The sequence below is a fragment of the Carcharhinus amblyrhynchos genome, chromosome 6 (genome assembly GCF_965287045.1).
Source record: "Carcharhinus amblyrhynchos chromosome 6, sCarAmb.v2.hapA, whole genome shotgun sequence".
Lineage (NCBI taxonomy): Eukaryota > Metazoa > Chordata > Chondrichthyes > Carcharhiniformes > Carcharhinidae > Carcharhinus > Carcharhinus amblyrhynchos.
Genome location: NC_137329.1, coordinates 114053062 through 114080610, shown reverse-complemented (window position 1 = coordinate 114080610; position 27549 = coordinate 114053062). Strand labels below are relative to the sequence as shown.

At 44.7% G+C, this 27549-nt stretch overlaps 1 protein-coding gene across 3 annotated transcripts in view; it reads right to left on the bottom strand.

The window, feature by feature from the left end:
• ano6 (anoctamin 6) overlaps positions 1 to 23371 on the bottom strand; it is a 115810-nt gene extending 92439 nt beyond the window's left edge. For all 3 annotated transcript variants that reach the window (XM_080191244.1, XM_080191242.1, XM_080191243.1), the window contains exon 1: positions 22939 to 23371. In XM_080191244.1, coding sequence (XP_080047370.1) covers positions 22939 to 22993 — 55 coding nt within the window. In that variant the 5' untranslated portion in view covers positions 22994 to 23371. The remainder of the gene's footprint in view (positions 1 to 22938) is intronic.
• Between the last annotated feature and the right edge of the window lie 4178 nt (positions 23372 to 27549).

The following is a 27549-nucleotide window of genomic DNA, read 5'->3' as shown; positions in this document are numbered from 1 at the left end:
TTTGCTGTGTACAAAATGGTTGTCATGCTTATCTGCATAAATACATTGAGTGGGTCTAAAACATTACATTAACACAGTAGCACGGTGGTTAGCACTGCTGCTTCACAACGCCAGGGACCTGGGTTCGATTCCCGATTTGGGTCACTGTCTGTGTGGAGTTTGTACATTCTCCCCATGTCTGCGTGGAGTTTGCACATTCTCCCCGTGTCTGCGTGGGTTTCCTCCAGGTGCTCCAGTTTCCTCCCACATTCTGAAAGACGTGCTGGTTAGGTGCGTTGACCCAAACAGACGCTGGACTGTGACAACTAGGGAAATTTCACAGTAACTTCATTGCAGTATTAACGTAAACCTTACTTGAGACTAATAAATAAAAACTTTAAACTTTTAAACTAACAATGCAATGAAGTTACTGTGAAAATTCCCTAGTTGCCACACTTTGGCGCCTGTTCAGGTACAGAGAGGAACTGGCCAATGCACCTAACTGTGGGAGGAAACCCATGCAGACACGAGAGAACATGCAAACTCCACACAGTGACCCAAACCGGGAATCAAACCCAGGTCCCTGGTGCCATAAGGCAGCGGTGCTTGCCACTGTGCTGCCCTAGCGTGTGGCTGGTTGATGCAATTTGGCAGAAAAACTAAGAATATGGAGAATAGAGGAAGTTAAAGTTTCATGGGCATCTCCACATAGCAAACCTTGGCTTAATTTTCAACCTAGCTCTTGTGAGACTTATGACAGGTATGTGCAAAGAAGGCGGCAGCTTCTTGGCTCCATCATCTTTATAATAAATGATTTATTCATGAACTGTCATTTTCACCACCTCCAATACTTTTAACAATAAAACATAATGCTTACACTATGTTGGAGTATATAAGTATTGATCTAATGGGATATAGTGGACTGCAGCAAATCGCTCTGTCTAAAATTCTTACATAATGAATTCTCAATGTCCATGATTTGTTTTTATTCATTTACTGAATGTGGGTGTCATTTGCTGGGCTAGCATTTAGTTGCCCACCCTTAACTGCTCTCCATTTCAGAGGGTATTTGAGTCAACCACGTTGCTGTGGGTCTGGAGTCACATGTAGGCCAGACTAGATAAGGATGGCAGACTTCCTTTTCTCTAAAGGACATTAGTGAACCAGATGGGTTTTTACAACAATCGACAATGCTTTCATGGTCATCAATAGATTCTTAATTCCAGATTCTTACTGAATTTAAATTTCACCGTTTGCCACAGTGGGATTTGAACCTGGGTCCCCAGATCTTGCCCAGGATCCCTGGGTTACTAATCCAGTGACAATGCCATTCCTCCCCGGTTCTCGCACCTCCTACATATTTCTCTTGTACAGTGCCTCAATCATGAAAAGAAACTGTGGTTGACAAAAATGGAAAATGAACCTAAGAAACAATTTATAGACTGGGTGATCAAAGGTTTCATCCAAGAGGATTTTATGTTGTGTCTTAGAGGACAGTGAATTAGAAAGGCATAAGGGTTTAGGGAGGAAGTTGCAGAATGTAAGGCCTAAGAAAGGTGAAATCATTCTCTAAAAGGGGAGGAGGATGCAGAAGAGGTCACAGTGGAGTGGAAATTCTTGGCAAGACTGTGGGAAGTGAGAGAGAAATAAAAGAGGCAAGGGATTTAAACAATGATGGGAGAATTTTAAAGCGGAGACACTGGACAGCTTGGTACTTGGCAATGGCATATAACAAAATGAAGATCATAATAAAATCCTTCACCAAGCAGGGTACCACTCATTCGGTTTAGCTATAAAGATAATTCTACAATGGAGCAGCATGAACGTACACTGGCCGAGGATTGATAAACTCAGTTCAGGAAATGATCCCTGCATATTCACATTTTTATTCGCAAGAAATCTCCTGGCAGTTTTCATAAGCACAGCAATACAGACCTTGGACATCTAGGCCTCTAATAGTTATCACCAACTCGTGTCATCAGTGTGTACGCCCACTCCGCTACGTTAGATGCTCAAGCATCCATTTTGCGCATGAAAATGGACGAGTTCCAACAAATGTGTAAGTTTTGTTTCTAATTTTAAAAAGCAAATTATCAATGAAAAAAGGAAAATGAGCCTCATGGATTCAAGGAGTATAGTGCCATGCTCAATAACACCCTTTCTATTGAAAGTACAATCGGATTTTTTCAAATAACTATTGAAGATAGTAATTTGTGAAAAAAAATCCTCATTAGCATAAGAGCAGCACAATGGCACAGTGGTTAGCACTGCTGCCTCAAATCCAGGGGCCTGGGTTCGATTCCCATCTTGGGTCACGGTCTGTGCGGAGTTTGCACATTCTCCCTGTATCTGCGTGGATTTCCTCCAGGCGCTCAGTTTTCTCCCACGCTCCAAAGATGTGCAGGTTTGGTGCACTGGCCGTGATAAATTGCCCCTTAGTGTCCCAGGATGTGTGGGTTAGAGGGATTAGCAGGGTAAATATGTGGGGTAATGGGGATAGGATCTGGGTGGGATTGTTATCAGTGCAGGCTTGATGAGCTGAATAGCCTCCTTCTGCACCGTAGGGGTTCTATGATTCTAATGGTCCCAAGTAATCAAAACATAGTCTTAAGAACCTGAATCAGGCCTGAATGTATTGGCTCAATTTTTTATAATAGATGTGTCTGTGCTTATTATGATGCTATCTTGGGGTAAACTGGACAGTCACTTCAGTCATCCTCACCAACGCCAACAGACATGGAAATTAGGAAATGTTGTCCAAACTGTTTCTTCATAAGCTTTGCTTCCCAGTTATGCTGCTGAGAGATTTGGCATTTAAAGCGATGAACGGTGCAAATTTGAGGCACCTGCCCATAAATTACACACTAACGCAGCAACAAACCGACGAGTGCATTCAAGTACAAGTGAATATTTAATGGCACGCAAATCTGAATTATGCCACACAACCTCTCCGGGAATGAAAATTTACTTCCACAAGGGAGGAATTCCAATTTTGTAACTTTTTTCTGTTTCTTACCTCTCAATTTGATCTTTCTTTTTCCCTCTATTTAAAGTAAAGTTTATTTATTAGTGTCACAAGTAGGCTTACATTAAAACTGTATTGAAGTTACTGTGAAAATTCCCTAGTCACCACACTCCAGCATCTGTTTGGGTACATTGAGGGAGAATTTAGCATGGTCGATTCACTTAACCAGCACGTATATTGGATTGTGGGTGGGAAACCAGAGCACCTGGAGGAAAATCATGCAGAACATGCAAACTCCACACAGAGCGACTCAAGCTGGGAATTGAATCCGGGTCCCTAGTAACTTGAGGCAGCAGTCTTAACCACTGTATCATCGTGCCGCTCATGTTTTCTTGACACGATTTTACGTAGAATTCAACATACTAAGTCACACTCCTGGGTTTAGAAGTTGGAGTGGGTGGGGATAGTTTTAAATCCCCACACACATTCGGGTAGGGCAGGATGTAATTTTAGTCTTCCCCAGTCAAAACCTCAACGCCAAACCTCATAGCTCCATGTTTAATTGAGATGGGACAGAAGACGGGCAGCTAACCTACTCTCAGGAGGCAGGTGGATAATTTAAAAAAGTGGAAAGCCTCAGATTTAACCAGTAAAACGGATTTAACCATGGTGAGCCAAGTTCCCCAGACTTCAAGAAACCTGGCAGCTCAAGGTAAATGGGAGCAGCTTCAGGGAAACAAGTGCCTTTACAGCACTGCTTGTGGGCCAGAAGGGTAGCACTGCTTCCCTCGACCTCATTGTGCTAACCTACTACTCCGCTCTCTTGAGTCCAGGAATTCGGGGATCAGATCTCACTCCCCACCCCAGGGGAGATTGGGTTTGGACAACCCCCATCCCACAATCCCATTAGCTCAGCAGCAGGCTGCCTGACCGTCCTTGCAGCCTTCTCTGGGGGACACTCCCTGACAAGCCTGTCAATTTTGGGTGGGAAGAATAGCACGTACGCTTTTTCAACCTAATCAGTTGAAGGAAGCACATCATCACTCGCCCCGCTCAGAGGTTCCCCAGTAGGGAGCATCACGCAGAAATGAATCTTCATTTACCATTAGGTGAAATGGGCAGCATTGTGGCACAATGATTAGTACTGCTGCCTCACAGCTCCAAGGACCCGGGTTCGAATCCCAGCTTGGGTCACTGTCCGAGTGGAGTTTGCACATTCTCCCTGTGTCTGCGTGGGTTTCCTTCAGGTGCTCTGATTTACTCCCACAGCCCAAAGATGTGCGGGTTAGGTTGATTGGTCATGCAAAATTGCCCTTTACTGTCCTGAAATGTGTAGATTAGAGGGATTAGTGGGGTAAATATATGGGGTAGTGGGGGTAAGGCCTAGGTGGGATTGTTGTCGATGCAGACTCGATGGGCCAAATGGCCTCTTCTGTTCTGTAGGGTTTCTACAATCAAAATGCAAAAGTGCAAGTCCTTATGGACAATTGGAAGTGTAACCATTGCTGACTGTGATATCTGGGCCAATGTCACATTGTCTGCCATGGAGGGGAATTGCTTGATAGAGCAGACGCAGCACGGTTTCGTTAAGGGGAAGTCGTGTCTGACAAATTTACTGGAGTTTTATGAGGATGTGTCTAGGGCGGTGGATAGAGGAGAACCGGTGGATGTGGTCTTTCTTGATTTTCAGAAGGCGTTTGACAAGATACCTCACAAGAGGTTATTGCAGAAGGTCAGGGGACATGGAGTTGGGGGTAGGGTGTTAGCGTGGATAGAGGACTGGTTGTCAAATAGGGGGCAGAGAGTGGGGGTCAATGGGTGCTATTCGGATTGGCGGTTGGTGACTAGTGGAGTGCCCCAGGGGTCGGTGCTGGGGCCTCAGCTATTTACCATTTATATCGATGATCTGGAGGAGGGAACTGAGTGTATGGTGTTGAAATTTGCTGATGACACCAAGATTGGTGGAACGGCAAATTGCGCGGAGGGTGGGGAGAGTCTGCAGAAGGATCTAGATAGGCTGGGCGAATGGGCCAGGAACTGGCAAATGGAATTCAATGTTGGCAAGTGCGAGGTGGTCTACTTTGGTAGGAATAATGGTAGGAAGGATTATTACTTACGTGGAGAAAAATTGCAGCAGGCGACGGTGCAGAGGGACCTCGGAGTCCTTGTGCATGAGTCGCAAAAACCCAGCTTGCAGGTACAGCAGGTGGTCAGGAAGGCAAATGGAATGCTGGCCTTCATAGCGAGGGGGATTGAATATAAAAGTAGGGAGGTCTTGCTGCAGCTGTGTAGGGCATTGGTGAGACCGCAGCTGGAGTACTGTGTGCAGTTTTGGGCGCCGTACTTATGCAAGGATATTTTGGCCTTGGAGGGAGTGCAGAGGAGGTTTACTAGGCTGATGCCGGAGTTGAGGGGGTTGAGCTATGAGGAGAGGCTGAATAAACTACGCTTGTACTTGTTAGAGTTTAGAAGAATGAGGGGAGATCTCATTGAGACGTATAAGATGATGAATGGGATGGATAGGATAGAGGTGGAGAGGCTCTTCCTGCTCAGAAAGGACAGTAGGACTAGGGGGCACAGCCTCAAGATAAAGGGGGGGGACGGTTTAGAACAGAGTTGAGGAGGAACTTCTTCACTCAAAGGGTGGTGAATCTCTGGAATTCTCTGCCCGTTGAAGTGGTGGAGGCTGCCTCGCTAAATATTTTTAAGATGCGGGTTGATGGGCTTTTGATAAGAGAGGGTATTAAGGGTTATGGGGAGAGGGCGGGAATGTGGAACTGAGCCACGACAGATCAGCCATGATCTTATTGAATGGCGGGACAGGCTCGAAGGGCCAGATGGCCTACTCCTGCTCCTATTTCTTATGTTCTTAATAAGCAATTAATTGGGATGATGTACTGAAACTACAGATACATAAGTATAGGGTTTGGATATTTGCTTTATCCAGTTTTGCACAGCAAGAGTGGCAGGAAAAGGCTGAACTGGCCATTGAGGAAACGCCAACATTAAGCAAGCTGCAGTCACAAGCGTCTGATTATTTCCACAGCAATGTTATTTTGTTTACGATGGCTCTTTGTGGGAAAGAGAAACCTTCTGGTTTCAAGTTTGCTTGAGCAAGACAGAATTTGACTGCAGGGGTTTTGATCATATAACCCCAACATTTTTTTTAAACTGGGATAATTCCAAGCGCAATGTTGAAAAAACTGGCAGCATGGGACTTTCAAACAACAGTAATTGAAATCAGATGTTCTTGAGCGGATGCACATTTGCACAAACATTTGCAGAACACTGGGTTATATAACATTATCTCGAGATAGTCCTCAGCCTTTTTCAATTCATTTGGTTGAACTGTGCAACAATATTACCATGTTACAATACATTAAATCCTTGGCTTCGTACAAGCTCACATCTTGTTGCTTGGTACGAACAATATGTCACATTTAAACTGAACGTCATCCCTTGGAAGGAAGGTCAGTGGAGGAAGGGAGAGCATTGGAGTTGAAAAGTAGTCACATTTGCATTCTCACACTGTACTCATTAAGAGTAAGAAGTCTCACAACACCAGGTTAAAAGTCCAACCAGTTTATTTGATAGTAATCCCACAAGCTTTCGGAATGCTGTCCCTTCGTCAGGTGTGCGGAAGGTGTGTGAACAGCGTTTCTGAAGGGATTACTATCAAGTAAACTGGTCGGACTTTAACCTGGTATTGTGAGATTTCTTACTGTGTTTAACCCAGTCCAACGCCAGCATCTCTACATCTTCATTAAGCGAGTCAGAACTGGATAGTCAGAAGCTTTTTCCCCCAAAGTGGAAGAGTCAATTACCAGGAGGCATAAGGTGTGAGGGGCAAAGCTTGAAGGCGATGTAGGAGACAAGTTTTTTTTTATTTGTAGAGGGTGGTGGATGCCTGGAATTCGCAGCCGGGGGAGGTAGTGGAAGCTGATACAATAATGACTTTTAAAGGGCGTCTTGACAAATACGTGGAATAGGATGGGAATAGAAGGATATGAGGGGGTTTTAGTTCAGTCCGGCAGTATGGTCGATGCAGGCTTAGAGGACCTGTTCCTGTACCGTAATTTCCTGTGTTCTTTATAGAGGTATCGGCAAAATAAAGTGAAAAAGTCACCCTAAACCTGACTCAGACAGGAAATAGACAGGGGGCGGGGGGGGGGGGGGCATGAGGAAAAAAAAGGTCCGAAACAAACATGAAACAAGGCAAGGGAAGAGACAGAGAGCACAGGGAGGGCAAAAGGACAAGGGGAGATGTCTTATCTGCAAGTGTTTGTTCTGCATTAGTTGTGAACAATTGTTCTAAACTTTTTTCAGCAAAATATTTTAGAATGAGTTTGAGATTTCACTAGACATATGGGATGGATCTCCAAAACAGCTGGGGCCTGTGAAACAAAACAGAACAAAAAGGACATTTGAATAGCACTCATCACACCCTCAGAACATTGCTAAAGTGCTTTATGTCTGTGGGAACAGAATTATACAGGAGCCGTCATTATTGGTGCAGAGGTTACGATAGAAAAATATTAGACTTTTTTTGAGAAATATCAGGGCTTGGCTTTGAGTAGATCAACACATGGATCATGAGCAAATGTGACATGGACTGAATCCAACTTGGGAACTGAACAAGTTTTTTTTACAACATAAATATTCTTCAGGGTAGCATATCAGGTTTCAACATAGGTGATTATGGTTTTTAGTTTTAACAGTTCACTTGCCTGCACAAGTTTGTTCTTGTATCAGTCAAAAACTCAGTATGACTGCAGGGAAAATGTTTCCTGTTATAAATATAACTACAAGTCTTCAGCTCATTGGGGTGTATTTTTAACATGCTATCAGGCATAATGATGCAGACCAGCCACCCATTATGGAATCCATTTAAATATTAGTTGCAATAAACCATCAAACCACAGAATCGCTATAGTGCAGAGGGTGACCATTCAGCCCATCAGGTCTGACCGACTCTCCAAAAAAAAAATCCCATCCAGTCTCTCCTATCTGCTCTATCCCTGTAACCACCCCCCACCCCGGTATTTATCATGGATAATCCACCTAACCTACACATCTTTGGACACCAAGGGGTAATTTTAGCATGGCCAATTCACCCAATCTTTGGACTGTTGGATGAAACCGGAACAACAGTGTCCACCATCTATGGGATGCACTGCAGCAACTCGTCAAGGCTCCTGAAACAGCATCTCCTAAACCCACAACCTTTATCACCCGGAAGGGCAGCAGGCACACGGGATTATCATCACCTGCAAGCTCCCCTCAAGTCACACGTGACCTGGAATTTTATGGCCATTCCTTTACTGTCACTTGGTCAAAATTCTCAAATCCCCTTCCTGATGGCACTGAGTGTAGTGACACCAGGTGGATTGCAGCAATTCAAGAAGGCAGCTCACCACCCACCTTCTTGAGGGCAATTCGCGATGGCCAATAAATGCTGGCTTAGCTCGAGGTGGCCAAGTGCCATGAATTATTATAAAGAAAGTGGATAGAACAAAAGGAAGACACTGCGCCAGGCTCCTCAGTTTTTCAATTGATGTTAGTTTCAAATTCAGCAATGGACATGTTACTTCTTCACTGATTCACAAAAAGTTGCACAACTCTGGAATGCCAGTGTACAAAATCAAAGATAACAGAGGAAGCTAGAATCTGGGCCAATATTTGTTGCTGAGGAGTTAAGTCCCAGGAGAGAGGAGGATATCTGCCAAGGGAAGGTTAACCCTTCACTGCATGGGCTACTTAGAGCAGATAAATGTGTTTCAATGCTGCTTACGTCAGTGAAATGAGGGGCTGTTTTCTCTGCATTTGTCCCTACCGGATGGTCTTGTGATATTGAAAGTCTGAGTTTGTGGACTTATTCAGACTTGTGTGCTGTTCTCGGAGGACTTGAAGGACAGAATTCTCCAGCCTCACACCACCCCACTGCTTTCCCCCCACCTGGGCAGCATAGGCAGCTCACCATCAATAGCTGGCAGCATCTTTGGGTCCTGCCAAGTCAATTTACATGCCATCACTGGAGACCCATTGCAGGGGCCAATTTTGGCAGGACAGAATGATCCCGCCAGTTCGAACAGCTGGATAATTCTGCTCGAAATTAAATCTTAAAGTTTAAAATGTATTTATTTATTAGCGTCACAAATAGGCTGACATTAGCACTGCAATGGAGTTACTGTGAAAACCACCGAGTCGCCACACTCCAGCACCTGTTTGGGTACACTGAGGGAGAATTTAGCATGGCCAACCTAACAAGCCCATCTTTCGGACTGTAGGAGGAAACCGGAGCACTCAGAGGAAACCCAAGCAGACAAGGGGAGAACATGCAGTCTCTGCACAGAGACCCAAGCTGGGAATCAAACCCCGGTTCCTAGTGCTATAAGGCAGCAGTGCTAACCACTGTGCCACCGTGCTGCTTCCAGTTGCAAAGTGGAGTAACAGTGTCAAGCAGCTGCCTGAATTCCTGATTGTCAAAGTGGTGAATCATTAAAACACACCCATACTACGACTGGCACACATAATGCATTAATTATATCATCATTACTCAATGTCGCAAGACTGCCAGTGTCCTGCAGATTTCAAGGATGGACATATTTTCCCTGAACCTCAATGACAGATTGTAACTGTTTCTACCCATATTCCAGTGCAGTTTCCAATGGTATTTATTTTTATTTGAAAAAGTTACTTAAACTTGTTTGTTTTTCAGAGAGATGTTCAGTAGCGGTTAGCTGAAATGGAAAAGCAGTTCCAAGGTACACATGTAGCTTATTTCTCAGTTACGCCAATAACACCTCTGTCACCACACCCAACCGTCATAATTTCTTATCTGATTTTGAGGCATGAAAAAAAGAACTTGCTTTTAGTCATGCTGCTTTTTGTTTTTTTTAATTCATTCATGGGACATGGGCATCGCTGGCTGGCCAGCATTTATTGCCCATCCGTAGTTGCCCTGGAGAAGGTGGTGGTGGGCTGCCTTCTTGAATCGCTGCAGTCCATGTGCCATGGGTCAGGTCACGCAGGGCACAATTCAGGTACAACCCATCGGAGTGCCAGGAATGGAGAATAAGCATGGGAAGAAAACCAAATGATGTGTTTTGTGTCTGGCCCCATCTTTTGGCAATATTCTTACGCTTGTTTGTTTTGTATCTGGTATAACTACTTCCAGGAAAAAAAACCAATCTCTAATATTGAATCTGAAGTTGGTAATTTTGCACAGTCATATTACATCCTGTTCCGACAAAAGCTCATGTACAATTAACAATAATTCTTACTGCTTGAAACTGGAAAGACTTCCTGCGTATTCATCTCACAGAAAGGTTGAAGTCCTTTGAGAAGATAGAGATGATTGAGCTACGTTAAAGTGGTTTGTTGTCAATGAAATTTTTTTTGAGGTGCAGTCACTGTAGGCAGCGGAAACGTGGCAGCTAATTTGCACTTAGCAAACTCCCAGCAATGCGCTAAATGACCAAAAAATGATTTTGCGATGCTGATTGAGGGATAAATATTGGCCAGAATGGGTATAACTCTTCATCAAAATCATGTCGTGGGATCTTTCGCACTCCCTCAAACTAGGCAAAGGGGGCCCCAGCTTAACAAGTCATCCAAAAGACAGTACACTTCCAACAGTGCAGCACGCCCTCAATATTACACTTGTGTGTCACTGTTAGCTTTGTACCCAAGCCCTGGAGTGGGATTTGACCCTGGAACCTTGTAACTTAGACGAGTGTGCTACCAATCGAGAAACAGTTGATACCATAAAAATTATTTTAAAAAATACTAAACAAGTCAAAGCTCACTGATTTCTTATCTTTGTTGTGCATTAACTGGGTTTTACTTGTTAGTCACCTTGCCAATTACAGAATTGTGTCAGATTTTGCAACTCAACCACATTTTGTGAATGTATATTTTCGGTCCTTTCTACATTATTGCCAAGAACATAATTAACTGATGCTAAACAAACAAAAAAAGAATAGTGTACAGTGTAGGCTTTAATTACCTGTGTGAACCTGAGAATGTGGTAATTTGTAGGATTTTTTTAAAAAAAGTCTTAATCACGAGTTAGACCATCGCACTGGATTTTACGGTAGAGGTAATTAATAGCTCAACGTTAATGCCGCACTAAATGTATTGCCCAAATCTTATTTCCGTTGTGGTACCGCCCAGTGCAGTGTAGCTAGCATGCCACTGGCATGATGAGAGCAAGTATGTGCCTGTGAGAAAAGGCTGTTTCACATTTCAGGAACCATATGTTTTTGAACACAATAAAAAGTTAACTGAGACCTTTCTCACTCTGTAATGAGATCAGTCTGGTAAACAGAGCTCAGGTCTAATCAAAAGCATCCACACAGCTCCAGTTCCAATTGCAGTAATGCTATCTAATCGACCAGCACTAAGATCAGTTGACATAACAACAATGCATATTTATGTAGCATCTTTCACATCATAAAACATTCCACAATGCTTCATAGGAATGTAAACAAAATTTCATACCAGGTCACAAAGCAACTTGCAGTTACATAGTATCTTACAGTGGTAAAACATTAAAAAACACATCTTAGAACAAGTACAGCACAGTACAGGCCCATCAGCCCTCGAGGTTGTGCCGAGCTATGTCCGGATCCAAGATCAAGCTATCCCACTCCCTAGCATTCTGGTGTGCTCCATGTGCCTATCCAATAACTGCTTGAAAGTTCCTAAAGTGTCCAACTCCACTATCATAGCAGGCAGCGTATTCCACACCCCAACCGCTCTCTGAGTAAGATGTGAAACCAATCCACATAGGGAATATTAGGGCAGAAAGAAAATTGGTAAGAGGTAGGTTTTAAGAAATATCTGAATAGGGGATAAAGAGAGGTGGAAGGGTGGAGGGGATTAAGGAGAGAATTTCAATGTCAACCGTCTGGTTAGCTGATAAAATAACGAAGTATTTAAGATTACAGATGCACAAGTTTATTTATTAGTGTCACAAGTAGGCTTACATTAACATTGCAATGAAGTTACTGTGAAAATCCCCTAGTTGCCACACTCCGGTGCCTGTTCGGGTGCATCAAGGGAGAATTTAGCACACCTGATGCACCTAACCAGCACGTCTTTCGGACTGTGGGCGGAAACCGGAGAACCCAGAAGAAACTCACACAAACTTGGAGAAAACATGCAGACTTTGCACAGACAGTGACCCAAAGCTGGGAATTGAACCCAGGTCCCTGGACGCTGTGAGACAGCAGTGCTAACCACTGTTCCATCATGCCGCCCAAGAGGTGGGAACTGGCGGGGCACAGAGATCTGAGGAGCCTGCAGAGCTGGCAAAGGTTACGGAGATTAACAAGGCTGTAGGGGGATTTGAAAACAAGGATGAGAATTTTAAAAAAAAATCGAGGCACTGCTTAAGTGGGAGGCAGCTCAGGTCACCGAGTGTTGCAATGGGTGATCAGGATTTCATGAGAGTTAGGGCAGAGGTTTAAATTTGTGGAAGGCGAAAAATGGAAAACTAGCCTGTTAATGTCAGGCATGTTACTGAGGTAGAAATAACTGCATCATTTTGAGGCTACGTGAAACAAATACTGATCACTTCTTCCTGCTTTTCATAAGCAAACAGCCAGCATATTCCTTTTTAGAACCGGATATTCTCAACTGTCTCATACGTGTACTGTCCAATCCAAAGAGAGGCCAATTAAATCACAACATACAAGATTACAAACCGTACAGTTCAGCCTCAGTTACCAGGAAGAGGATCGAAGCTGCTGGACTGGAAACTGAGTTCATGGTGGGGACCGAAGACCCCACTGCTATCTCTAAATTTCCAAACTGTCTGTTCCAACAGTGGGTGGCACAGTGGTTAGCACTGCTGCCTCACAGGAAGATGTGCAGGTTGGGCTCACTGGCTACGCTGACTTGCCCTTTCATGTTAGGGGGATTGGAGTGCAATTACATGGGTTTACAGGGATAGGGCCTGGATGGGATTGTTGTCAGTGCAGGCTTGATGGGCTGAATGGCCTGTTTCTGCACTGTAGGGATTCTATGAAACTTACAAACATCTGTTACCGGACAAGCAGAAATTTCCTCTGACTAAATACCGCACAGGCAAGGCTTCAGTCTGCCCAATATTTATTTCAAGAAATTCTAAGAATGTGGAGGGGCCAAAAGAGGTGATGGTGAGAATAGAGTTGGTGCGTTAGGAAACCAAAGTTCTATTTTCAGACAACATTGCTTAGGGGGGCAGCATATAGATGAGAAATAGGAAGGGGGCACAATATATCCTTTCAGAGTACCAGAAGCAAAGGTGTGAAAGTGGACAGAGAAGCCATTTGGGTGATTTGTTGGCTATGCCTGAGTCAAAACTATTCTATTCCCCCACCTTTGACAATCTTTCACGGCCAGTGTTGACAGGAAGAGAGAACAGGATATCCCATTTGAACGTCACCACTCTGCCTGTTACAAACTACATTCTCACCAAGACTTTTTGCAAGTTTCACCTTTAGTATATCAACCTATTGCGAGATTTGCATCAGTCAGGTTACAACAAATACTGATCTCCTTGTTTCTTCTTTGCATGAAATGACTCAACAAAAGCAAATAACCAGCATATTCCTGTTTAGCATTGAATATTCTATGCACACTGTTCAACCCAAGAACAGGCCAATTATATACCTAAAGACAGATCCAAAATCCACAAGGTATGACTCTGCATTGTGTATTCACAAATAAATGTTTAAACAGCTCTATTAAAGTAAGGGCATTTAATTAATGGAGGGCAGAATCCAGGCGGCACAGTGATTAGCACTGCTCCCTCACAGCGCTAGGGACCCATGTTCAATTCCAGGGTCAGGTCACTTTCTGTGCATTCTCCCCATATCTGTGAAGGTTTCCACCAGTGCTGCAGTTTCCTCCCACAGTCCAAAAGACGTGCTGGTTAGGTGCATTGGCCATGCTAAATTCTCCTTCAGTGTACTCAAACAGGTGCTGGAGTGTGACGACAAAGGGATTTTCATGGTAACTTCATTGCAGTGTTAGTAAGAACATAAGAAATAGGAGCAGGAGTAGGCCATCTAGCCCTTCGAGTCTGCCCCGCCATTCAATAAGACCATGGCTGATCTGAAGTGGATCAGTTCCACTTTCCCACTTTCTCCCCATAACCCTTAATTCCCTTGTCTATCAGAAACCTATCTACCCGTGACTTAAATATATTTAGCGAGGTAGCCTCCACCACTTCAACGGGCAGAGAATTCCAGAGATTCACCACCCCGTGAGTGAAGAAGTTCTTCCTCAACTCTGATCTAAACTGCCCCCCCCACCTTATCTTGAGGCTGTGCCCTCTAGTCCTGTTGTCCTTTCTAAGCGGGAAGAATCTCTCTACCTCTACCCTATCCATCCCCTTCATTATCTTATACGTCTCTATAAGATTCCCCCTCATCCTTCTAAACTCCAACGAGTATGAGCCTAGTCTATTTAGTCTCTCCTCATAGTCCAACCCCCCCCATCTCCGGTATCAGCCTAGCGAACCTCCTCTGCACTCCCTCCACGGCCAATATATCCTTGCACAAGTGCAACGACCAAAACTGCACACAGTACTCCATCTGCAGCCTCACCAGTATCCTGTACAGTTGCAGCAAGACCTCCCTACTTTTATATTCTATCCCCCTCGCTATAAAGGCCAACATTCCATTCACCTTCTTGATCACCTGCTGCACCTGCAGACTGGGTTTTTGCAACTCGTGCACAAGGACCCCCAGGTTCCTCTGCACTGTAGCATGCTGCTGCTTTTCGCCTTTTAAATAATAATCCCTCCTACTGTTATTTCTGCCAAAGTGGATAACCTCACACTTGCTAACATTATAGTCCATCTGCCAGGTCCTCGCCCACTTGCTCAGCCCATCCAGATCTCTCTGCAGACTTTCCACACCCTCCACGCAATTTGCTTTTCCACTCATCTTCGTGTCATCAACAAATTTCGTCACCCTACACTCAGCCCCCTCCTCCAGATCATCTATATAAATGGAAAATAGTTGGGGCCCCAGCACCGATCCCTGCAGCACTCCACTAGTCACCAACCGCCAACCAGAATAGCACCCATTGATACCAACTCTCTGCTTCCTATTAGGCAGCCAATCCTCTATCCACGCTAATAAGCCTAATTGTGACAGTAATGAATAAAGTTAAACAAAGATAAATAATACTTAAGTCAATGAATGTGTGGTGGGGGCAGGGGGTTACAGACAGCCAAAGTCTAGCTAACTTCCTTGTTTTGTCCTAATCTCTGGCAATATGAATGCAGTTGAAAGTTCATAGAAATCACAGATGAGTCTTATGACCAGTGGATTCAAATTTTCCACACAAGTACCCAGAGAATACATCACAGCATCTGACCCAGCTGCAATAACAAAACTGTTGATCAGTAAAACAAAGGAAGAAGCTGAAGGGAAACTGAGCAACATAAAACTCACTTGCCAGAAAGTGAAGTATTAGAGTAAGAAAACTAATTAATCGGGAAGGACATTGTGACTCAACAATGATTGTGAATAGTTTGGCAGCTGCTTGAGGATTTTGTAATATGATAGCTGCGTTGGTTAAACCACACCAGATGTGCATTCTATCAGGGAAGTTCTGTTTACAATGGTGGGCTGAGGCATAGACTCTGAAACAATGCATTTAAATCACAGAGCTTCATATTATTAGACATGTGACAGAAACCACATTCCATAAAAATTAACTTTTCAAAGTGCTCCATTCTTGGTCAGAGTGAAAACTTTTATTATCGAGTGTGTTGGGCAACAGGGCAGCCACGTCCTACAACAACACGGAAAAGTGTTTCAAATCTGGTGGTTGTCCTAAGCGTAAAAAAGGTAGGCAGGAAAGATACTGGGGTCCCAGGTTTTTCCACTCCCTCCAGCACTCGAGGAAATGTGGCTCACAAATTGAGCTTGCCATTGCTTGCTGAGTATAAATCGTCACATATCGGAGGGTGCAGCTCGGTGGAACAGCAGTTTACAATAAAATTCCATAGCTGAGGAATGTAGTGTTCCATGGGGACATTTTCTTTTAAAATTGATACAGCATGTTGAAGTGCAGCTGCAATTCTTGTGTTTTCAGAATTCGACACAAGCAACCTTTCGTGAGCTGGGCTACTCCAGGTTGACAGGCCAGCTACATCTTTCTCAGGTTGCACAGAGTAGATTCTGGAATGATGCACCTATCCTCATGCAGTTTATGTGGGTCTTGTAGCTTAACGTTGGGTCCATACATACAGATGGATTTCCAATTCAACATGGTGAAACAAGGTATATTTTAATCACTGGACAAGGAAGTATTCAATGAATAACATGATAGTAGCAAATACTGGGGAACAAAAGGACTTTTGTGTGTTTTCCATAGATCTCTGAAGGCCTATCAATCAAGTCATAAATTACAAAGGCAAGGAGGTTATGTTGGAGCTCTATAGAACTTTGGTGAGGCCACAACTGGAGTAGTGTGCAGTTCTGGTCTCTACATTACAAGAAGGATGTGATTGCACTGGAAGGAGTGCAAAAGAGATTCACCAGGATGTTGCCTGGGATGGAACATTTAAGTCATGAAGAGAGGCTGGATAAACTTGGGCTACTTTTGTTAGAGCAGAGAAGGCCAAAGGGCAAGCTGATCCAGGTGTATAAGATTATGGGGGGCACAGACAGGGTGGATAGGGTCAGAGGTGCAGGACAACGTGTGGAAAAGTAGGATATCCAACGTGGAAAGAGCAGGACATAATGGGAAAGAAAATTTAAAAATAATAACTTACTACTTGTTTGACACATTTAATCCGGAAGAGTGATCCGGAAAAGGGGATTTTCACTTGGATCTTCCAGCCTGATTTCCACAGCTCTTCCCCAGAAAAAAGATCCTCGCTGGGGGAATGTAGTCAGAATCCTGCCCACCCCTCACTGCTGCTGAGATTGGCATCTCCTGCTGGGTATAAAGCCATTCTGGCACTGCCTTCACCAGCTGATGCTGCGTCTCAGAAGCCAGTGTGTCCCTTTTCGTTTTACACTAAGGTTCTCTCGGAAGATTGAGTGCTGTATATTGAATGCTCTTGATGTTCCCTTCACCAGAATTCCTTTATTTACAAGACCGTACGGAGCGTTCTCAGTATGCAGTCTACATTAGAAGTCCAAAGGAACAGACACTCCTGTTTAAGTACAGACCCTGGAGTTCCCTGATCTGACCATCAACTAGGCCCTTAAATGGGGAATTCATATTCAAGCAGGCCAACCTCTATTGCCTGGTTAAAGTCAAGCAATTAATTTTGTCGCGTAATATTTTCAAGTACATCAATAACCATTTTGTACCAATATACCGTAATGTGTTTAACATTACAAAACCGCGTGGAGCACTTTCCAAGGTATACAAAATTGACAACGAACAAGAAATAGGAGACATGGTACAAAGGTATGGACAATATAATATTCACGGAAACTTCAGAAAATGGGAGGAGACTGAGTAAAGCAAAGGGGAACGTTATTATACAAGTCGCACGCCTCTGTGCAAACCTATCAGCAGCCGCATACCAGAATGGCAAGAAGAGGCACAGCAATGAAAGTAAATGAACCAAAAATACATAGACAGGCTGCCAAGGACATTGCAGGATGATGACAGTACTCTCACTTAGTTCTTCACCATCACGGTGGCTAAAGACTTTGTGTTGAAGGAAAGAAACAAAGGCATGAATCAGCTTTTCAATCATCAGATTAGAACAGAAAAAAAAATACAGAAGGATGAAGCTGGATTTTGATGGTTAGTAACGCGAGTGTCAGGTAGTGCAGGTCAACCTAAGGAGGATCCAAGATGACGAATGCACTGCTATCGCTGAAGATGTTTTGACTGACCATGGAAATGAATATATAGAACTATTTAACGAGATATAATGGAGAACTTTATCTAAGTAGCAAAGGAGTCAAGCTGACACTTGTGCTTGTTGTGTAGATTGATTCTGTTGAAAGCAGAGATGCAGAGATTGATTTTGCATATAATGTGCACTAAAGCAGAAATTAGAGTGGCTAAAGTTCTGAGAAAATACAGCCTATAAATAATAAAACATGAAAATGTTGCATTAGAAGGAGTTATAACGGCAATGTCCTGGGCTCAATGATCTTCAGCTACTTAAATCAGTAACTATTCTATCATAAGGTCAGAAGTGGTGGAGATGTTTACTGATGATTGTACAGTGCTTGATTCCATTCACAACTCCTCAGATAATGAAGTGGTTAATGTCTGCAAGCAGCACGACCTGGACAGCATTCAGGCTTGGGCTGAGAAGCAGCAAGTAACATATGTACTGCAATCATGCTGGAGAACAACTATCGGCCATAAACAAAAAAGTAAAACTCCAAGGGTTCACAACATCTTCAAAAGCCGCTTAGTTATTTTTTTTCCCCTAACTCAATCGTGGTCAGCATAGTGGTTAGCACAGCTGCTTCACAGCCCCAGGCACCTGGGTTCAATTCCCAGCTTGGTTCACTATGTGGAGTTTGCACATTCTCCCATGTCTGTGTGGGTTTTCTCCAGGTACTCCAATTTCCTCCTGCATTCCAAAGATCGTTAGGTTGATTGGCCATGCTAAATTGCCCCTTAGTGTCCTGGAATGTGTATGTTAGAGGGATTGGCTGGGTGAGTGTGTGGGGTTTCAGGGATGGGGCCTGGGTGAGATTGTTGTCGGTGCATATTCAATGGGCCGAATGGCCTCCTTCTGCATTATGGGGTTTCTATGATTCACTCAGTATCACCTGACATATTTGTTTTATCCTGGAATACAATCGCTGCATGGAAACGCATGTGTTTACTTTCTGTTACAAATGCAGGAAAACAGTAACACAAACAATTCACAAGCCATTGAACTCCACTGTTTGCTATTAATAGGGCAGCATGGTGGTTAGCACGGCTGCCTCAAAGCGCCAGGGACCTGGGTTCGATTCCCAGCTTGGGTCACTGTCTGTGCGGAGTTTGCACATTCTCCTTGTGTCTGTGTGGATTTCCTCCGGATGCTCCAGTTTCCTCCCACAGACCAAAGATGAGCAGGATTGGCAAGATTGGCCATGCTGAACTGCCCCTCAGTGTCAGGGGTATGAGCGAGTGTAAATGCATAGGGTTATACGATTAGGGCCTGAGTAGGATTGTGGTCAGTGCAGACACAATGGGCTAGATGGCCTCCTTCTGCACTTTATGATTAACTTAGTATTCGTAGTTACATTGGCTACATTGAGGAATCCCATCAATAATCATCCAATGAATAAAATTTGTTTACAATAAGGATTGAAACCACCAAACCAAACTCATGCACACTAGATCTCAATTTTAATCCAGCAATTAATAAATCTTGACATCTAATGTTGCTACTTCTTTACTTCTGAACGTTCAGAGGCTAAATTGAGAATCGAAACTGCAGGGACAGCTCAATCTCATTTCTAACCCAAATCAATTTTAATTAGATTAATTAATTTTGACATATTAAATATTGGTCCTGACTCGACGGATCCACCAGTTGGTATGTTATGTTCACTCACCAATAATACAGCCACCACTTGTTTTATTCTAAATAAAAACACAAATCACTAAATGGGGCAGCACAGTAGTTAACACTGCTGTTTCACAGCAGCAGGGAGCTGGGCTCGATTCCCAGCTTGGGTCACTATCTGTATGGACTTTGCACGTTCGCCCCATGTCTGCGCAGGATGCTCTAGTTTCCTCCCACATTCTGAAAGACATGCTGGTTAGGTGCATTGACCCAAATAGGCACCGAATTGTGGCGACTAAGGAGATTTCATAGTAACTTCATTGTAGTGTTGACATAAGCCTTACTTTTGACTAATAAATAAACTTTACTTTAACAGTAGCAACACAGATTTAAAAAAGCATTTAAAGTAAAACAGGCACAGGGGTTTATTTCTGCAGGAATAGAATTGCAAAGATGTTACGCTAAACTTTTATTGAACTTTGGTCAGACAAATTAAAATTAGAGATCGCTCTTTTAGGGCAGGGATGAGGAGAATTTTTTTTACAGGGTTGTGCAACTTTGGACACTGCCTCAGAAGGCAGTGGAGGTGGGGTCATTAAACGATTTTTTAAGGTGGAGATAAAGAGATTCTTGTTTGGCAAAGGAATTAAAAAAGTTACCAGGGATAAACAGGAATGGAAGGCAGCATGGTGGCACAGTGGTTAGCACTGCTGTCTCACAGTGCCAGGGACCTGGTTCGATTCTCAGCTTGGGTTACTGTCTGTGCAGAACCTGCACATTCTCCGGGTTACCTCCGGATGCTCCAGTTTCCTCCCACAATCCGAAAGGCGTGCTGCTTAGATGCATTGGCCATAACAGTTCTCCCTCAGTGTATCCGAACAGATGCCAGTGTGTGGCAACTAGGGGATTTTCATAGTTTGTTTATTGCAGTGTTAATGTAAACCTACTTGTGACACCAGCAAATAAACTTAAAAAAAACTTAAAACTGGAATTTGTTACCCATTTATAACTGCCTTCAACTGCTGTAATGTGTGTGGTGTCGGTACATCCCTGCAGTCCATACAGTGTAAACCTACAGCGCTGTTAGGGAATTCCAGGATTTTGACCGAGCACCAGTGAAGGAATGACAATAATTGTTCCAACTTCTCACTTCTTACTGTGTTTACCCCAGTCCAACGCCGGCATCTCCACATCATGATATTGTTCCAAGTCAGAGTTGTTTGTGGTTTGGAGGGGAACTTGCAGGTGATGCTGCTCCTGCACTGCTGCTGTTCTTGTCCTTCCAGCGGCAGAAGTCATGAGTTTTGGAAGGTGCTATCGAAGGAGCTTTGGTGAGTTGCTGCTGTGCGTCTTGCAGATCATGCACACTGCTGCCACGGTGTCTCAGTGGTGAAGGGAGTGAATGTTTAAGGCGGTGGACAGAATCAATCACATGGGCTACTTTCTCCTGAAAAAGTGTTGAGATTCTCTATAGCTGTTGCAGTTGCACAGATCTAGGCGAATCTGGAATGGCTCTCCTTATTTTGGGAGAAGCTTCCAAATGTCAGTAGGAAGGACTTTGCAGAGATGACAGGGCTGGGAGTGCTGTTGTCACTCCTGACGTCTCGGTCAACATCGTGTGGCCTGTCTAGTTTTATTCCTTTCTGACATGGTAGCAGTTTCATATAAATGAATGGCTTGCTCAACAGAACAACCACTTTGCTGTTAACTTTATTTATTAGTGTCACAAGTAGCCTAACACTGCAATGAAGTTCCTGTGAAAATCCCCCCGTTGCCGCAGTCCGGCACCTGTTTGGATACACCGAGGGAGAATTTAGCACGACCAATGCACTTAACCAGCACGTCTTTCGGACTGTGAGAGGAAACCACAGCACCCAGAGGAAGCCCACACAGACACTGGGAGAACGTGCAGACTCCATACAGACAGTGACCCAAGCCAGGAATCCAACCTGCGTCCCTGGCACTGTGAGGCAGCAGTGCCACTGTATGCCCACCGTGGCACCCACTGTGCTGTGGGTCTGGAGTAAGTTGCAAGTCAGACCAGATAAGAATTTCCCCCCCCAAAGGGCATTGGGGAACCAGATGGGTTTTTACAGCCCTTGATGGTTTCTTGGTCGTGATTATTTAAATTCCACCAGCTGCCGTGGAAGGATTTGAATCCATGCCCCAAGAGCATTAGTTTGAGATCCAGACTTGTCAAGTACCACTATGCCACTGGTTCCCCTTAAAATTCACCCAAGCACAAAGGCAGTATAACCCCGATCTATCCAAATGTTCTGGATTCAACTATACCAGTCTCCTTGATCTAGTGGGTCCAACATTTGAACCAACCTATTGGCCATACGGGTATAAGAATTGGGGTTAGCACTGCTGCCTCAGCGCCGGGGACCTGGGTTTAATTCTGGCCTCAGATCACTGTCTGTGTGGAGTTTGCAGATTCTCCCCGTGTCTGCGTGCTTTTCCTCTGGATGCTCTGGTTTCCTCCCAGTCCAAAGATGTACAGGTTAGGTTGACTGACCATGGTAAATTGCCTCTTAGTGTCAGGGGGATTAGTAGGGTAAATATATGGGGTTACGGAATAGGGCTTGGGTGGGACTGTGGTCAGTGCAGACTCAATGGGCCAAATGGCTTCCTTCTGCACTGTAGGGATTCTAGGAAAGAAAACCTCTGAGCTGTCCTACATCTGCCCTCATGTCTGCTCATGGTGCATTTGAAAGTCCTGTTCTGAGTTTGCTTTCTTGCCTTTTTAAAAATTGTAAACAACATCTTAACCTTCACAAGATCTCCTGCGGGTCTTGTTGGCAGGTTGCACACCTCAACTAATGGCTACTACCAGCTCAGCCTCCCCCCACCCACTTGAGCAGCGATGGGGGAATATTTTCATTCAGTATGTCAGACCTGTTGGTTCAGAAGTGTGGGCCCGGCTCCATTGTCATTCTTCCCAGACCATTTGACACGCCCCGAGCAGAGTTTAAAATCAGAAGCAAATGTTCCAACATTACAAAAACAAGGTGGGGACCCACATGGTGAATCAGAATAGTGCAGCAAGCGAACTCGAGTTTCTCGATCTACATGGCTGGGACAATCACTTCCTTGGCAAACTTCTCTATATTGTGGTGAGAACAGCCATTAATATAAAAGTGTATTTATTAGTCACAAGTAGGCTTACGTTAACACTACAATGAAGTTACTGTGAAATTCTCCTGGACGCCACACTCCGGCGCCTGTTTGGGTACAGAGAGGGGCAATTTAGCCTAACCTGCACATCTTTGAAGTATCAACACATAACAAAGCCAACTCTTAAATAATAACACACATAAAAGTTAAACAGGATAGGACTGCCTTTCAACTAACGTACCTGTGTGGACATTAACTGAATATAAAGAGTAAACAAAACTGAAACTGGATCCAGTGGGGTAATCTTTATAAAACAAAAAGTGGCCCCAGTAAAGGGCTTGCAAAGCATGTAACTCACCCATTTCTTTTAATACATTCAATGACTCACCGTCAGGAAATTCTTCCATTTCCAACTGAGCTTCGTCTGAATCTATATCCGACATCTTGGACACTTTTTTGTCTCCTTTCTTGTGTTAAAGTCAAATAATAAAAAGGCTTGTGAGAGAATTAGAAAAAAAATGCACCCTCTCACGTATATAAAAAAACCAACATGGGAACTGGCCGCAAGCTACAGCAGCCTGAGAGTGAGATCTCCAGGTGACTTGACAGAGGAGACCGAGCTCCCCTCCCTGAAAAAAAGACAATTAAAACATGATCCTCCCCTCGCCTCTCTCTGTAGCAAGTCTGGAACTGACAAAAAAACTCAGACCACCCCCAGCCTGGAGGGTCCAGCAACAATTTCAGGAGACCGGAGACATCGATTAACAAACTTTGAGAGAATCCCTCTCACTCTCAAACAGCAACTGCCTGACTAGAAAGGTCGTTTTGGGTGTAGTGTGCGTGCTGTTCCTCTTACATTGTTTCCGCCTATTTAACGTAACAGGAGGGAAAGCGGCTGGAGCAGCGTCAGAACAAATCCTTGGGACAAATTCTTAACCCTGGAGAATAGTCCTTTATACTTCCTGGCATTTCTGAAGCTCCCGCATGGTCAAATTCCCCTCCCCCTGCTTTTCAATTCTTTCATTTTTGTGTGTGTTTTGTTTACAGGCGTTGTAAAGCTGCCTCCTTGTCATCCACGCTGTATACAGATCTACACAGCACAGGGGCTCATATTCGCAGCACTGTTTCAATCTTGCTGCTGCGTGTTGGGCACATTTTGTTTGCAAGGGAAATACATACCACTGTGAACACCAGTCCTGTTCCCTGGGCGAACTGGAACAGCAAGACCCGAGATAACAAAAAGTGTAATAAAAGTGCAAGTGTGGCTTGGGACGTTGCAAAGTCTGACACTTGCAAAGATTTGCTGTAGAGATGCTGGCGTTGGACTGGGGTAAACACAGTCAGAAGTCTCACAATACCAGGTTAGCTAAACTTGTAAGATTACTTTCAAATAAATTGGTTGGGCTCGAACCTGGTTTTGTGAGACTTCTTACTGTAAAGATTTGCTCCACTGAGGGGGAAAAAATTAGCTTAAAGTTAATTTATGAGTCTCACAAGTAGACTTACGTTAATACTGCAATGAAGTAACTGTGGAAATCCCCTAGTCGCCACACCCTGGCGTCTGTTTGGGTACACTGAGAGAGAATGACTTAAAAAGTCAGCTCTTTTCTCTCCTTACAGATGCTGCCAAACCTGCAGAGATTTTCCAGTATTTTTTCTTTTGGCACCTAACCAGCAGGTCTTTTGGACTGTGGGAGTAAACCCACACTTTGGTCACACTGTCAAGTGTTAGGCTCTTTCAAATGTATATCATCAAATCCCAACTATGCAGGAGGAGACCATTCGGCCCATCAAGTGTGCACCGACAACATTCCCACCCAGGCCCTATCCCCATAACCCCACTATTTACCATGCAAATCCCCTGACAATAAGAGGCAATTTAGCATGGCCAATCAACTGAACCCACTAATCTTTGGCATGCAGGAGGAAACCCACGCAGACACGGGGAGAATGTACTGTGCATTGTCTTTTATTCTTCTGGAGGTTTTATTTTGTCCAAAGGCAGGTCCCACCCACGCTGCCATGACCCCCACCACAGGAAGGGCAAGGAAGCCCTTATGGGTGGCAAGATGGCACAGTGGTTAGCACTGCTGTCTCACAGCGCCAGAGACCTGAGTTCAATTCCAGTCTTGGGTGACTGTGTGGAGATTGCACTTTCTCCAAGTATCCGTATGGGCTTCCTCTGGGTGCTCCAGTTTCCTCCCACACTCCAAAGATGTGCAGTTAGGTTGATTAACCATGCTAAATTGAGCCTAGTGTCAGGGGGATTAGCAAGGTAAATATGTGGGGTTCCAGGGATAGGGCTTGAGTGGGATAGTTATCGGTGCAGACTCGATGGGTCGAATGGCCTCCTTCTGCACTGTACGGATTCTATGATTCCTCTAAGCAGCTTCTAAATCCATGCTAACCAGAAAGGGGGTCAAAACCCTGCGTAGTTTGGCACAATTATGATCCATACCAGCTCTCCAAGGAGTCAAAGTTGCAATAGCAACGTACATCTGTGCACGCTTCACAGTACATTCCCATTTGTCCATACCTGTTGTAAACAAATTCCTTATGTGGAGGAGGAGGGGATGGGTGTGACACAGCAGAGAGGCCAACTCTGGCATTTAAATGCATGAGAATGGGGCACCCCACCTTTCATGGCAGGAACGTCACTAAATTATTGGCAAGGGGACAGGGACAATCTCAACAGGAAATGCCACCACTGTAAATGCTGTTTTGGGATTTCCATTGGATTCTCCATCTCCTCTGGCTTTCCCACCTGCCAAAAACTGGGGCAGAAATCTCCCAGTAGGACTCAGACCCATAGTTTCTGGATCTGAGGCAGGAATTTTTTATTCATTTATGGCAGAGTTGTCCAAAGCACATTTGCTCACATTCTCACTCAACGGGCCGATGAGTGAATTTCAGAAAGACAAGGTTTGGCACAAAAATAAACTTTATTTAAAAACAAGTTGAAGTTATGAAACAATTGTTGAGCACACGTGCAGCAATGTCATAGAAATAACTTGTGAAGTTAAATAAAGTAATAAAAGTAACTTGAGTGAGTGCGAGCGGATTGTATTGGTGTGAAGACCGAGGGAGAAAGTGAGACTGGGTGTAAAGCAGATTCATAGTTACTCCCATAAACTCAATCTCTCATGCCCACCCACCCATCACTCCCACGCTTATAGGCACACACCCATCGCAACTCTCATGTCCATCAGACCACCCGTAGACTCACACACTGCCACACTCACTCACTCTGCCATCTCCCACACTCACTCACCATCTCTCTTTCTCTGCTACCTTGTGATAACCCCAGGGAGGTCCCTGAGGAATCACTGATTGATCTCCCTGTGGGGCTTGTTGAGTTCCCCTGGTAACAAGCAGTAGTCTCCATGATGCAACTCATTCCTGAGTCTTTTCTATGGCAGGCCCAGGACTGGGCCTGCTAAGCTGTAGTCCCAGGCAGGGACAAGTGTGTGTATGTACACCACCATAGTAGTTCTACTTGGCATTCTGTAATAAACTATGTTCCTTTCTAGTCAAGCTTCCTGAGTCATAACTCACCCCACACACACCCTCTCTCTGTCATGCCACACACTCCCCTGACACTGTGCCACCCTCCACTACACCCACTCTGCCACACGCACACTCACAATGCCACCCCCACAGACTCTCACCCTGCTACCCACCACACTCTCTCATTGCAACCCCATCACACTGTCTCACTGGCACCCCGCACACTCATCCTGCCACCAGCCCCCTCCCTCCACCCCCACTATGTGACACACCTCCCCCCCCAACCTACACCTTCACTCTCTCCACACATCCCCTCCCTCATTCCTGGGGCCTGTCAGAACCTGTCCCACGCGAGGCAGCCTCAGCCTGCTGGGCCACATGTACCTGACTGCTGGCTCCAGGGCCTGCTGCCCAGGCTCCGGGCCACATGTACCTGACTGCTGGCTCCTGGGCCTGCTGCCCAGGCTCCGGGCCACATGTACCTGAGCCTGCCTCTTTCCACTTCCAATGGTAGTCATGATGTGGAGATGCCGGCATTGGACTGGGGTAAACACAGTAGGAAGTCTCACAACACCATGTTAAAGTCCAACAGGTTTATTTAGTAGCAAACGCCACTAGCTTTTGGAGCGCTTCTCCTTTGTCAGGTCAGTGGGAGTTCTGTCCACAAACAGGGCACATAAAGACACAAACACAATTTACAGAATAATGATTGGAATGCAAATCTTTACAACTAATCAAGTCTTGAAGTTACAGACAATGTGAGTGGAGAGAGCATTAAGCACAGGTTAAAGAGATGTGTGTTGTCTCCAGACAGGACAGTTAGTGAGATTTTGCAAGTCCAGGCAAGTCGTGGGGGTTACAGATAGTGTGACACGAACCCAAGATCCCGGTTGAGGCCGTCCTCGTGTCTGGAACTTGGCTTTCAGTCTCTGCTCAGCGACTCTGCGCTGTTGTGTGTCATAAAGGCCACCTTGGAGAACGGTTACCCAAAGGTCAGAGGCCGAATGCCCGTGACAGCTGAAGTGTTTGCCAACAAGAAGGGAACAGTCTTGGCTTTTGATTGTCCAGTAATGTTCATTCATCCATTGTCGTAGCGCCTGCATGCTCTCCCCAATGTACTATGCCTCGGGACATCCTTTCCTGCAGCGTATCAGGTAGACAACGTTGGCCAAGTTGCAAGAGTATGTACCGTGTACCTAGTGGATGGCGTTCTCATGTGAGATGATGGCATCCGTGTCAATGATTCGGCATGTCTTGGAGAGGTTGCTGTGGCAGGGTTGTGCGGTGTCATGGTCACTGTTCTCCTGAAGGCTGGGTAGTTTGCTGCGGACAATAGGCTGAGGTTGTGCGGTTGTTTGAAGGCAAGAAGTGGGGGTGTGGGGATGGCCTTGGTGAGATGTTCATCTTCATCAATGATATGTTGAAGACTCCGGAGAAGATCTTGTAGGTTCTCTGCTCTGGGGAAGTACTGAACGATGAAGGGTACTCTGTC